The 13,854-nt window shown below is 32.5% G+C and overlaps 1 protein-coding gene across 1 annotated transcript in view; it reads left to right on the forward strand.

The window, feature by feature from the left end:
* The first annotated feature begins 12,770 nt into the window (after nucleotides 1-12,770).
* Nucleotides 12,771-13,854, forward strand: part of ZNF385D (zinc finger protein 385D) — a 674,868-nt gene continuing 673,784 nt past the window's right edge. Inside the window, exon 1 of the mRNA XM_055320905.1 lies at nucleotides 12,771-12,979. Coding sequence (XP_055176880.1) covers nucleotides 12,961-12,979 — 19 coding nt within the window. The 5' untranslated portion in view covers nucleotides 12,771-12,960. The remainder of the gene's footprint in view (nucleotides 12,980-13,854) is intronic.

The raw sequence follows: 13,854 nt of genomic DNA on the forward strand, positions 1-13,854 counted from the left end.
TTCTTTTTTTAACTTTTTCTGTATTATAAAAGTAAAATAACAAAAACATGAAATATGTATAATATTAAAAATTGAATGAAAGGAAAAACTCAAGCTACAAAGAAAGTGAAAAAAATCACTAATTGCTCTAAGAGCCAATATTTTGTTAAATTCCATTTCAATTCAAAAGCACATTCAAAGCGAGAATTATAATTTATAAATATAAATTATAAATTGTAATTATAATTTATTTGACTACTAAAAATTTTTAAAGCTTTTATTTATATTTTTATTATATATATTATATATATATGTATACACATATATATGAGAGAGAGAGAGAGAGAGAGACAGACAGAGAGTGTGTGCATACAGGAGTCAGAGGGAGAGGGAGAAGCAGATCCCCTGCTGAGCAGGGAGCCAGACTCAGGGCTTGATCCCAGGACCCTGTGATTATGACCTGAGAGGAAGGCAGATGCTTAACTGATTTAGCGATTCAGGTGTCCTGCCTACTAAAATGTTTTTAATGAAAAATATATGTTAATGGTGGAATATAAATATACTTTTAGACTAATTTTTTAAACAGATTTTTTATTTAATCATGATAGACACAGAGAGAGAGGCAGAGACATAGGAAGAGGGAGAAGCAGGCTTCCTATGGGGAGCCTGATGGCAGGACTCAATGCCAGGACCCAGGGATCATGACCTGAGCCAAAGACAGACACTCAACCACTGAGCCACCCAGGCATCCCTAAATATACTTTTATAAGAAACTTTTCATTTCATAAAGAAACTTTGTTAGTGAAATTTTTCATTCTCTGGAGATCAGAACATTTGAAAAAAGCAGAATCCATCTTTTTATCTTTAAAACGTTTTAATTTTAACTACCTTAGATGAATGAGAGTCTGTTAAGAAAAGAAAAGAAAAGAAAAGAAAAGAAAAGAAAAGAAAAGAAAAGAAAAGAAAAACACCCAGCTAAAGAACTTTCTTTCTTATTGATGGTACTGTATGTAGCCTAAATTATTCATGCTGTAGTTTAAAGTCATGTAGTATTATTCTTTCATTAAGAGAAATGATAACTGCTTTCAATTTAATAATATTCCTTTATATATTTTAAAACTGTTATTAAGGTTATTTTAATCTTTTTTTTAGGTCTAAGAAACCTAATTTGTTATCATTTAAATTTATGAATCCACTGTCTAACATTTAATGGTCTTTTACATCTCTTTTTAGACCTATATTCATATCTATCATGTCTCTATTTGGAGTTCAAATCTGAATATAATGCATTTGAGGAACATGAGTATGATTAAATCTTTACTGAAATCTACACACAAAAATCTCTCTCTTTATGTGTATAGTTATGTTCTGTCTTAAATTTACCACCCTGCAAAACTTTTTATTTATAATAACTGCTATAATTTGACAAAGTCATTTAAAACAGATTATTTTTACGAGTACAATTATTGAGTTCTACAAACTTATTTAATAATCTTCAAGCTTATCGTTCTTGTAATGGAAAAATATGCTAAATGGTACCATAGTATAAAATGAGTACTATTTAGTTTTGTCTTTTTTTAATTTTTTAATTTTGTCTTATTTCTGAATCAATTTCTAAGTCAAATTTGTTTTTTTTTTTAAAGCTATCTGGCCTGATTGTGACCTGTCTTTCTTTTTTTTTTTTCTTAGTTTTTTTTTTTAAGATTTTATTTATTTATTCATAGAGACAGAGAGAGAGAGAGGCAGAGACACAGGCAGAAGGAGAAGCAGGCATCATACAGAGAGCCTGACGTGGGACTGCATCCAGGGTTTCCAGGATCATGCCCTGGGCTGCAGGCAGCGCTAAACCGCTGCGCCACCAGGGCTCCCTCTAAGTCAAATTTGACATTGACATGTTAGTCATTGTTTTTTTTATAGCAAATACAGTTTCATCTTATATGGCAAATCTGATCAATTTCTAGATTCCTGCATTGAGATGTTGAGTGTGCAAAACCAAATTCAGGCTCAGAAGTGAAGAGTGTCATAATTAATTAGCAGTGTCTGCCATGGTTATAAGTCAGGTGATTTAGATCTTCATGGAGATCTAATCTAATCTAATCTAAATCTAAAATTATTTTTCTATTTGTTTTACTTGAATATGTTTTGTATGTGTAGAGTTCAGAGACAGCGGAGATATGTTTGTTAAATGGACGTATTTAAGGAAGAAATGACTTAAACCTTTTTGAGAAAGCTGTGGTGGTAAGTTGTCAAGGAACTTTTTCTTAACAAATATATTTCCTTGGAAGTTTGGGTTAATTCCTAATTTCACTGATAGAATATAGAAGAGTTAGTTGATATATTAGTTATCTAATGTATAACGTGATCATAGTGAACTAAATGGTTTAAGATAGCACAGGTTTATTATCTCATAGCTTCTGAGCATCAGTAATCCAGACATTGTTTAGCTGGTTTCTCTGGTTTGGCATTCATTAGAAGGAAACAAGTTATTTGCTCACCTCTTTCATTTTACAAATGTGGAAACAGACCCTGTCTTCTGTCAGGTTGCAGCTGATGAGCAAAAAGAGAAAAGCTAAACATAAAATGTCTCTGATTGGCTAGTTAAAGTACTCTTACTCAGAGTCAAATTACTCAGTGGCATACCAATTACTTTGTGTAGGCTTATGAGTTTTGAAGCAAAACATCTCTAAACAAAACGTATCATCTGAGAGAACAGATGGCTATATGAAATACTGACTAAGAAAGCCGATGATGAAAGGAAGTGGTGGCAGATCTTTTGATTCCTTTAAGTTTCTAGGACTTGGTTATCAACTTATCAGCCAGGGCTCTGGTCTCATCTAAGGCTTGACTAGGGAAGAAACCACTTTCTCACTCATTTTGTTGGTAGCATTCAGCTGGTTATGATGGCCTCAGTTTCTCCATGGTTGTTGGTCAGAGTCTACCCTGAGCTCCTTGCCAAGTGGACCTCTCCAAAGGGAAGCTTATACTCAGCAACTTGCTTTTCCACAGCTATTAAGGGTAAGAAAGTCTCTTCAATTGATGGGCATTACAATCTCATCTCATGTAACATAATCATATTTACATAATTACATACATCCCATCACCTCTACCTTATTCTATTGATAGAAACATGTTACAGGTTCTGCCTATACTCCAGGGGAGTCTGCATAGGTCTGACCGACTATGAGGTAGACACCACAGGGACTATCTTAGAGCATGTCTGCCACAGTTGGCATGTACGAATTATTTCAGGGGACTTTCTTGTGATATGAAACAATATTCTTATGCAGTCTGAAGATTGTCTGAAATAACAGTAATATCTTCTCTAATCCTCTAATACTAGGGCAGAGGTGTATAAAAGGAAACATTGAACTAAAGGTAATTATGTCATTCATAAAACTGCATGCAGAATATCATGAGAAAGTCTGATTTACGAAAAAACTAGACGTAGACAATAGCCAAAACCACACAAATATGAAAATACATATTAAGAAGATAAAGTTTCTGAAAAAAAAGAAAAAAATCCTAGGACTTTAAGTATTATGAATAAGACAAAGGCAAAGCTATTTCTTGAAATAAATGAACAACTCAAGCATCCACCTGCTGAATTTGCAAACTTAAATCTTAATTGCAATAAATACCACAGTTTTACTCTTTCTTGGCATGTAACATCATCAGGTTATCCTAAAGTCAGTATAATGAACATTTTCACCCTCTTCTCAAGTCTTCACAGAGGACTAGGATATTTGCTTTTTGGGAGTGCTAATATCCCAAGTGCCTAAAAGGGTGCTGTACACAGAGGAGGTGCTTTAAATATATTTGTCAAATCACCTTTACTGATCTTTTGAGTTTCTGTTTCCTTCCATCACAGAACTTTTCACCAGATTTACGCCAAAACAATCTCTCTCTAATTTGGGTCTTCAAAAGTTTTTCTGGGGCAAACCACTCTTAAATTTTATGTAAGCTGCTTTCCATGCAAAGTAGGATACAGATAAAAGCACAAAGCTATTTGGTGCATTCTCTAGGGAACAGGGTTAATATTTAAAATAGCATCATAAAAAATATAGCCTGAGAACTCAGGAGCATGGCTCATAATCCGGCCTCAACACTCTGATAGCATGGTGAGGATACCGGATGGCATAAATCCGGGGGGTCAGATTTTGCCAAGGAGGCCCTGACATCATGACTGACTTCAAAAGAGATTCTTGAAGTAAAATACTACTACTACTACTACTAATAATAATAATAATTTTAAAAGGCTAGAATATAGGAAAACGTCCATTTTAAAAAATATAATAAAAAGTAGTTATGAAGTGTTTTTCATAGGACTTTGAAACATTAAGGGATGACATTAATTACATTGAAATTTAAGATGCAGGGATGCCTGGGTGACTCAGTGGTTGAGCATTTGCCTTGGCTCAGGGCCTGATCCCAGCGACCGGAATCTAGTTCCACATCAGGCTCCCCATAGGGAGCCTGCTTCTCCCTCTGCTTATGTCTCTGCCTCTCTCTCTATGTCTCTCATGAATAAATAAATAAAATCTTAAAAAAAAAGAAATTTAAAATGCATCTACTGAATATTGGTTTTAATAGAATGCCTTTTATTAAAAAGACAAGACTTGCCTTTGGTTTTAGTTTTGCAGTTAAACTATGAGCTCTTGCTTGGTCTCAAAGATTTTCCAGCTATGATTTCATGATAAGTCCCTTGAAGAGTAAGGTAGGATTTTCTTTATCTGAGAACTCAAACTAGAAATTCTGATTATGAGTTTACAATTTTTAAAGCCCACTGCCTAAGAAAGGGGAAAGAATATATATAAAAGTTTCATTCTGTATTTTATCCTGACATTCCCTGTTTAAATTTTGTATGTGAATCCTTGAATATATAGTAAGCCTTTCTTCACCTTGTGAAAACCATAATCTTATTGAGACTGACAAATTTGGTTTAATGCCATGATGTAATAAAAACTGTAATTGAAGTAATAATCCATTAACCTTGACTTGTCTCATGTAATCTTCTATAATATCATTTTCCTATCATAAAAGTAAGATAGTACTAATTAAAATGTCCTCATTTTTAAAGTTCCACCATGATATTTAAGTCAAAAAGCTATATAAAACAGTTGCTGCTCATTAATAGGGAACTTATAGTAACACGATGATTAGATTGATTTAGATTGTCTGATTTTCTATGATGTCTCTCCGATTTATTTTTAATGTCTTTCATAGCTAAATTTTGGTGAATTTATGTGGAATTAATTAGATGTATATATATGCATCCACTAAAGCTGAATACTGTGTATATGAATATGTGTGTGTTATATATTTATAAAGTTACAATAATGCTATTTTTATGCCTAGTGTTTTGGGAATCTCCAGATACTGTAGTTTTAAATTTAAATTCATACTGCACTCTAGTGGGGAATGAGATCAATGCAAAATTGTTCTTATGTTGGTATTTTAAGGTAATTATGTAATTATGGACTATTTATAGTTTTAAAAATGAAGTATATAAGCATATGATCTATAATTTTCTCAAAGGTAAAATGCTATAAATATAATTAATATATGATGCATATAATATGTATGTTTAATATTGGGCCATTAGAGTAAAATATGATGTTTTTTAAATTAGTCTTGGGGATACCTGGGTGGCTCAGTGTTTGAGTGTCTGTCTTTGGCTCAGGGCATGATCCCAGGTCCAGGGATTGAGTCCCATATTAGGCTCCCTGCGAGAAGCCTGCTTCTCCCTCTATGTCTCTGCCTCTCTCTCTGTGTCTCTCATGAATAAATAAATAAAATCTTTAAAAAAATGAATTAGTCTTGAAAATAGAGGAAAATTGTCTACTGAGAGCACTCACTTGATTTCTTGCGGAAATCCTAATTTAAGGAAATATCAAATAAAACTCAATCGCTCATTTTTTTCTACTAAGACGAGAAAAGAATAGCTAACTTTCTTCTATAAATTTCAAAAATGATGATTAGATTTTAAAATATATGCTTGTTGGGGCATCTTGTTGGCTCAGTTAAGTGTCTAACTCAGTTTCAGCTCAAGTCATGATCTCATGAATTGTGGGATGGATCCCACAGTATTCGGCGCCTCAATCAGCAGAGAGTCTGCTTGAAGTTTCTCTCCTTCTGCTCCTCCCTCCATTCAGGCTCTTTCTCTCTCTCTCTCTCTTGAAATAAATAATATTTTTTTATTTTTAAAATGTTTTATTTATTTATTCATGAGAGACACAGAGAGGCAGAGACATAGGCAGAGGGACTTGATCCCAGGACCCCAGGATCATGACCTGAGCCAAAGGCAGATGCTCAACAACTGAGCCACCCAGGTGCCCTAAATAAATCTTCAAAAAAATAAAATATTTGCTTGTTATACTTCGTTGGTGGTCCTCATTTCAAGAAGCAACTTCATTGAAACTTTGGACAACAATATTTGTCATCATTAAAATCACCTTTAAGATACTAATAGCTGTTTTACTTTTTTAAGGTTATTTCAAATTAAATGAGTGCTTTTAAAATCCATTTATAATATTGTCTCTGGAAATTTTATTCCAAATAACCAGTATCCAATCATGTAATAGTAGTATAGTACCATTTTTCTAAGTATTTTGTTCTGTGAATACTTATTCAAGATGTTTATACTTTTCTCTGATTTTTTATTTGACCTTTGAGAGATTTCCGCAGAATGACATCTTACAGTTGTAGTTATGAGATTATATTCTCACAAATAATGATTAAATCTTTGTTGCATTGTTTTATCATCTTTTTTATTGAGTCAGGCAAGTAAAGTCATACAAGAGCAAATTAAAAACTCTGTTAGGATTTGTACAGATTGTACGAAGTAAAATTTCTCTTCAGTGAAATGGCCTAGAATTTCATGTCTTCCCCCAAAATTACTTTTTTTTTTCATAATAAAGCAATAGAGAAAGCTATTTGTGACATAATAGACTCTAAAAGGAATTTAGGAATGCCTGGGTGGCTCAGCGTTGAGATTCTGCCTTTGGCCCAGGGCGTGATTCTGGAGTCCAGGGATCCAGTCCCACATTGGGCTTCCTGCATGGAGCCTGCTTCTCTCTGCCTGTGTCTCTGCTTCTCTCTCTCTCTCTCTCTGTCTCTCTCATGAATAAATAAACAAAATCATAAATAAACAAATAAATAAATAATAAAAGCATTTAATATCAGTAGATATCTCTTTTCAGAAAGATAATTTTTTAGAACAAAAGTTGTTTTACATTTAGACAGTATTTAGATGTTTGCTTTTATTTTCTCAAAGAAATTGATTTTGAAAGAAACAGGCAAAATTTATCACCTCTTGTCCTTGTATAAGTATTATCAAAAGTCAAGGAATTAAAGCTGCTTATCAATTGAATTTATGTGTTATATATTTTTAGTATTCCTAGCTGTTATCCACCTGAACAATTCATCTTTCATATCTATAATCAAATGTTTATTTTAATCTAAATGACAAATGACTGCTACATACATGGTCATACCAAGGTCTCTAAAGGTATTTTTAGTGTTTGCTATTTAGTTATGCGACTATGTACGGAAGCAGGTCTGTACTAAATGTGTTCTGTATTTATAAGACCCTATGACCCTATCTATTTCATTTTTAAAAATATTAGGGCAGGAGAGGCCACTGAAAAAGCAATAATAGTTTATTTATGCCATTTACTATTGTATGATTTTATAGGTCATATATAAAACTCTTTTTAGAGTATGGTTTATTGTGCTCTAAACTGCCTGTTGGCAGATGTTATCTACTATCACTTCATATTATTGTAGACCCTTAAGATACCTGGAGATCTTAAAGCCTTATCATTTTGATAAGGTAGCAGATCCAAGAACAAGAGATAAAGGCAACCAGGGTCAAAACAATGGATCCTGGCTTGTTAACTTTGAAATAAAACACTGAAATTATCTATAGAGAAAGTTTTCCACTCAATCAAATTTGGTTTGTCAAATGATATACACTATTGTAAATGCTTCTAATTTTATGTTAATGGTTGTTGATTGCTTTGGTAGGGTTGAAATTCTAACCAAAAATGGAGTTTCTGAATGCTTAATTATATGGAGATTGGTTGGATAACTCTCTGTGTGTGTGAATAGCTTATCCTTCATCCTGATTGGAACTTATAAATAGACTAAAGGCCTCAGTTATTTTGTGTTAAATTTTGGTTGGTTAGTTTTTAATAGGCAAATTAAATTTAAAAAAAAATGGCTTGGAACCATGATCTATATTTGATTTCCCACCCTTTCCTGTCTGAATTGCACTTACCTCCCCAGTCATATGCAGGGCAGCTGGAAAATTCTGGGCTTCCAATTCAGGAATGTGAGCCTTTACATTTTAAGTTAACATATGACAACTGGGAAGATAAGAAAATGTAATTTTTTTAAAGTTTTATTTTTATTTAAGTAATCTCTACAACCAACATGAAGCTCAAATTCATGACCCTAAGATCAAGTCACATGCTCTTCCAACTGAGCCATCCAGTCCCCTCAGAAAATGTAATTTTAAAAGAATTTGAAATACCAAATTTCTCCTGAAATTTCACCATGTGTATGGGCCACACATGTGGCAGTGATCCTTTCCCTCACCCTTCCAATCACAGAATTTGTTTTTCCTGCTTGTGGATAAATGAGTGAGGGATGAAGAAAAGAAGAGAAGCTTCTTTCTTAGTTCTTTCTCAGTGTACAGAAGTTCCAGAGAAATTCTGACTTGGTGGATCAAGAAGAGAGAATGGACCCTGACCTTTCCCCAATCTAAAATATATATATTTTAGAAGAGTTCTAGATGTGCAGCAAAGTTGCCAAGTTAGTACAATTCCCATATACCTCATACAACCAGTTTCTTCTATTGTTGATAGGTTAATATGGTCCATTTATCAAAACTAATGGACTTGTAATAATATATTAATATTAATGAAACTGTATTTTATTATTATTTTTTACCTAGTGTTCTGAGTTTCAGAACCCTATCCTAGATACTATCATTCATTTACTTTTAATGTTTCCTTTGGCTTCTCTGGGCTGTGATAATCTCTCAAACTTTGTTTTTGATGACCTTGACAGTTTTCAGGAGTAACAATCAGGTTTTTGTAGCATGTCCTTCATTTTTTTTTTTATGTCCTTCATTTTGTTTTTGACTCATGTATTTCTCATGCTTTGACTTGGATTATGTGTTTTTGTGAGGAAAACACATAGAGGTGAAAAACCATTCTCAACACATCATATCAAGGTTTACATGCTGTCAACATGACTTATCAATGTTGTTAGCCTTGATTACATAGCTGAGATAGTGTTTGTCAAGTTTCCCCATGATAGAGTTACTTTTTCTCCTCTTTCCATAGTTTATCATTTGGAAGCAAGTCACTAAGCAGATCCTGTTCTTAAGGGGTAGGGAGTTATGTCTCATCCCTCCTGAAGAAGGGTATTTATTTAAGTTATTTGGATCACTTCTTTTTGGGGGTTTGCATCTTCTTCCGCATTTACTTTTTAAAATATCAGTATGTATTCATTGATATTTTATATTTAAAATGTAAAGTATTTTATACTTTGGACTATACCAATAATACGGTATTTAGTTGGTTGTTCCAGCATTGGTCATTAGAAGCTCCAGTTGGCTTTTGTGTCTATTACCCAACTTTTGATTATTAACAAGTTGAGTTATACCAAACTTTGGGTTCATTAGCTGTATGGGCTGTTACCCTGAACATGGTATGGGGAAGAAAAGATAAGCAATTTTCGGGGCAGTCTTACACTAAAAGGCTGGTGCTGTGGTTCAAGAGGTGACATTTCAGCTTCTACCTCAAAAGTTTCTCAAGTGGGTGAAAACAATGTACTATAAATGAACTTCAAGAACCCTGTTGCTTCCCAGGGAAAATATTTTGTCCACTTTTATTTCTCAAATTATGCTCAGATATATGGTTTAATATAGCTTGTTAAAGATGAGTTCTCTTATGTACAGTACCTTTTATTTCTATGAATCATAGGATTAATTTAAACTTTTTGTATACAAAATTTAAAACACCCACAAGCAGATACCTAATTCCTACAATAATCATCCCTACGATAACTCTGATCCTTGAACGTATTACACCATGAAGTCTAGATCCACATTATTGTGTAAAGCCACAGACTTTCATTGTGTCTTCAGTAGTTCTGAGGAACAGAGGTTAGGTGGGGAAAAAAAAAAAAAAGAATGTATCTATAAAATAGTTTGGGTTCCAAGCTAGTTACCTAAAGCCTATGTAGGACCACTGAATTTTCTCTCAGTGAAAGTCAAATGAGCAAAATTTCCCCTCCAGAATTTAAATGATAACTTTTACCATATTAGGAGTCAAAATTACCTATGTATATACCGCCTCCTACTTTAGAGAATGCCATTTGAAACATTGCTGTTTTCTTGCATATTCTATAAAAGTTTTGCAATGTTACACCTCAGGCACCAAGACCGAGATTTCCTTTTTTCCTAATGTTCATGCCATAGTTAATATATCTTACTTTCTATTTCCTTTAAGAGTTATTTCCTGCCTCTCCTTCTCCTAGTGCAAAATTAATTGTTGACTCTGGTGACCTAGTCTTCACTTTCTTTAGTGATCAGGGAACCCCTTATCTGTAAGCAAATAAATCTCATAGCCGTGATAGAAAATTTCGTCTCCAGTATTTTCCCCTACTAAATTGTTGGCAGACATTCTTATTTTATAGGTCAAGGTGGAAATGTGAATCAAGAAAGAAAATGTTTCCTTCCAAACAAACACATATATTTATTAAAAATGATGTGTCACAAGGGCTCATGCTCTGGGACTGTCTGTATAGTTTGGCCAAATTCTGATAAACCTACCATTCATTCAGTAGGATACATATTCTCTTTTATGGCTTATTTCTTTCAAATATATTGATTTTTAAAATAGTAAGTGTAGTAAGTGATCACCAGGTAAAATTTTGAAAATGAGGAAAAGATTTAGAAAAAAAGCCAACTTTAATCTCACCATTCGGAATCAACTATTATCATTTTTTTGAAGTCTTGTTTGTGTTTTACATAGTTGTAAACATTTGTAAATTTACATCTTATAGGTTTTTTTTAATTATATAGAAATAATTTCCCATGTTATAATTTTTTCCAATCTATTTTTTTGGCTATACAATATCACAATGATTAAATGTACCATCTTTTACTTAACCTTTTTCATTACTTAAAGGTAGTTGAGATAAAATACTTTAAAAATATAAATAAACTCTAGAAAAAAAGTTTTGAAATATTCTGAATACAATCTGGAGTAGATACTAAAATTACTTTTTTATATATATAAAATAAAAGTTAATATATTTAGTATATATTTTGCTATAACTAAAATTATATAATCACTTCAAAAAATCTATTTTCAATGTGACCACTTAAATTATATGTTTAATATTTTGTTATAGGGTCTACCTGAGTAAGAAAGATGAAGCTTCCTTCTAAAGGGGAGGTTAATATATTTTAAATAAATTGGTCTTCCCCAAAGCATGATTTATATACTTATAATCTTTTATTCCTTTTGGAAATTAGATACTTCAATATTTTTTAAGAGATTCAAGTATTAGGTATTTGACCTGATTTATTAGGTAAATTTTTATTATTAAAATTATTTTGGCATTTGTTACCTCATTCACCTGATGCCAAAGCCTATCTTGTAATAACTGTCTTATCATTATCAGTAAGTTGAATAATGGTAAGGATCATCCTCATCTTGCTTATCAGTTTATCTCCAGCACCTAGGGAGTTGCCTGTCACACAGTAGGCAGTTAATAAATTCATCCTAAAATAATTGTTGCTTTCGCCTGCCAATATTTTCAATGACAATGCAATAAATCCTTGAGGAACCTGTAAAACTGGAATGGAGAAATCAAATCTGGACCATAAGAGTTAGGCTGAGCCCTATGTAGTGAAAACACAGAAAGAATTTTGAAACGAGCCATTGTTTTAAGTAATTTGTAAATGAATAGCTAAATTTGTATTGCAGTAGTTACTTAATTATTACTATGGTAAAGCCAGTGGTACTGGAACTGTTAGTGGCCCTTTTCTCTTGGATTTGAGTATACAAAGCATATATTTATCCAAAAATAATATATTCCAATGTAATCCATAGATAAGTTACACTTTTTGCACCTTACTTACAAAGGTATCTTGGGTATTCAGAATCTCTTTTGTGCTCCAGGTATAAAATATGAAATTTTAGGTACTGAAACAATTTCAGCATTTTTGTATATGTAGGATGTAAGTGACCTTACTTAATTGGCAAGAAATATAAAAACAAGAGAAAGTTATTTAGTTGAATCAAAAGGATAATATCTATATTAATACATGCTAGAAAACAAGATGATGAATTTGGTATTTGGAGATTAATAAAATGGAATGCTTATCCTAACTATACCATTTATTTGCTGTGTGACCCTAGGTAAGTTTTTTAACTACTCTAAACCTTAGTTTCTTCAGGTATGAGACAGGAAAATCTATAGTGTCTATTCAACATGTCATAATGATTGAATGAGACAATGCATGCTAGACCTTTGTCAGACATTTGACACAGAAAAAACAAAATGAAATATTTCTCATTTGTATTCCATTAAGGAAGTGATATACTTTCAAAGAGTATGTAAGCAACGTGCTAAAAAGGGAAGAAGTGGAAATTTTGAATTCTTATTATCTAGAACAGTGCTTATTTGCTACCCAATTCAGTACTATGAAAGAATCCAGAAGTCTTGATCAGCCTGTTCATAAATTCCTTTGTACCCCTAGATTTCACATGTGCACATGATGGAGAGAGTGAGGCTGAATTTTTACCTGATGACTTTGAAGACAAACCAGAAAGAGAAAAGAAACATACCAATTTCACTTTGTGCAACGTTTGTAACATTCAGCTGAATTCAGCTGCTCAAGCACAAATCCACTACAATGGCAAATCACATCAAAAGAGATTAAAACAACTGAGCAATGGGATGCTGAAAAATGACAATGGTAAGTTTTTCTAAAAATGTGTTCTCAATTTTACATCATCAACTTAAGTTATTTGTGTACCTGCAGATGTAAATATAAAAGAATGGACTAATTTATTTTTAAAACCCAGACAGAACACTGCATAAAAGCTTATCAGCATATCAAATTAAATAATCCCTCACAGCATTTTGGATGAAAACGGGAAATTTTGTTTGTTGTATATACTTAATTGTATTAGCATTGTGATCGTGACCCTCCAAGATATTTGCTATAATTTGAAAAAGTTGACATCAGAGTTCCTTGATGTTTGCCTTTAATGTAGATTTTGCAAATGGACATCCTTTTAAATATTATACAAAATGATATTTAGAGTTTTTGTTTTTGCATGATAGGGGCTTCAATAGGTAAGTAAGATTGCCGTTCAATTGAGAAAAATACATATCTTAAGAACTACATGTTTTAACAATAAAGTATGATGTCAGTACTTAGAGATTGTTTAAATTTGCTAGTGAAAATTTATGGTTTGCTTAATCATTTTAGAATACTTTTTGAAAGTGTATGCTGAGTTTTAGAGTAAACAGATTTTAAAAATAGCACAAAATACTTTTGGAAACAATGGAACTGTTTTTAGAAAAAAACATGAGGAGTTGAGGCGGGAGAAGAGTGGATTCCTTTGGAAAGCTAAAACAATAGCAAACAAAATGTTACAATACTGAATTCTGGTTGGATGCTTCATGTTTGGTAAATAATATGCATTTGTCTAAATTTTAAGGCTTTAATAATGAGACCAAATATTCATCTATGCTAATGTTTGGCATCATGAAGTTTTTTTTTTAACATAAATTTGTAGTTTGCTTCAAGGCTACCAAATAATGAGAAGAAAAACTCTACATTTT

The sequence above is a fragment of the Nyctereutes procyonoides genome, unplaced genomic scaffold, assembly GCF_905146905.1.
Source record: "Nyctereutes procyonoides isolate TBG_1078 unplaced genomic scaffold, NYPRO_anot_genome, whole genome shotgun sequence".
NCBI lineage: Eukaryota > Metazoa > Chordata > Mammalia > Carnivora > Canidae > Nyctereutes > Nyctereutes procyonoides.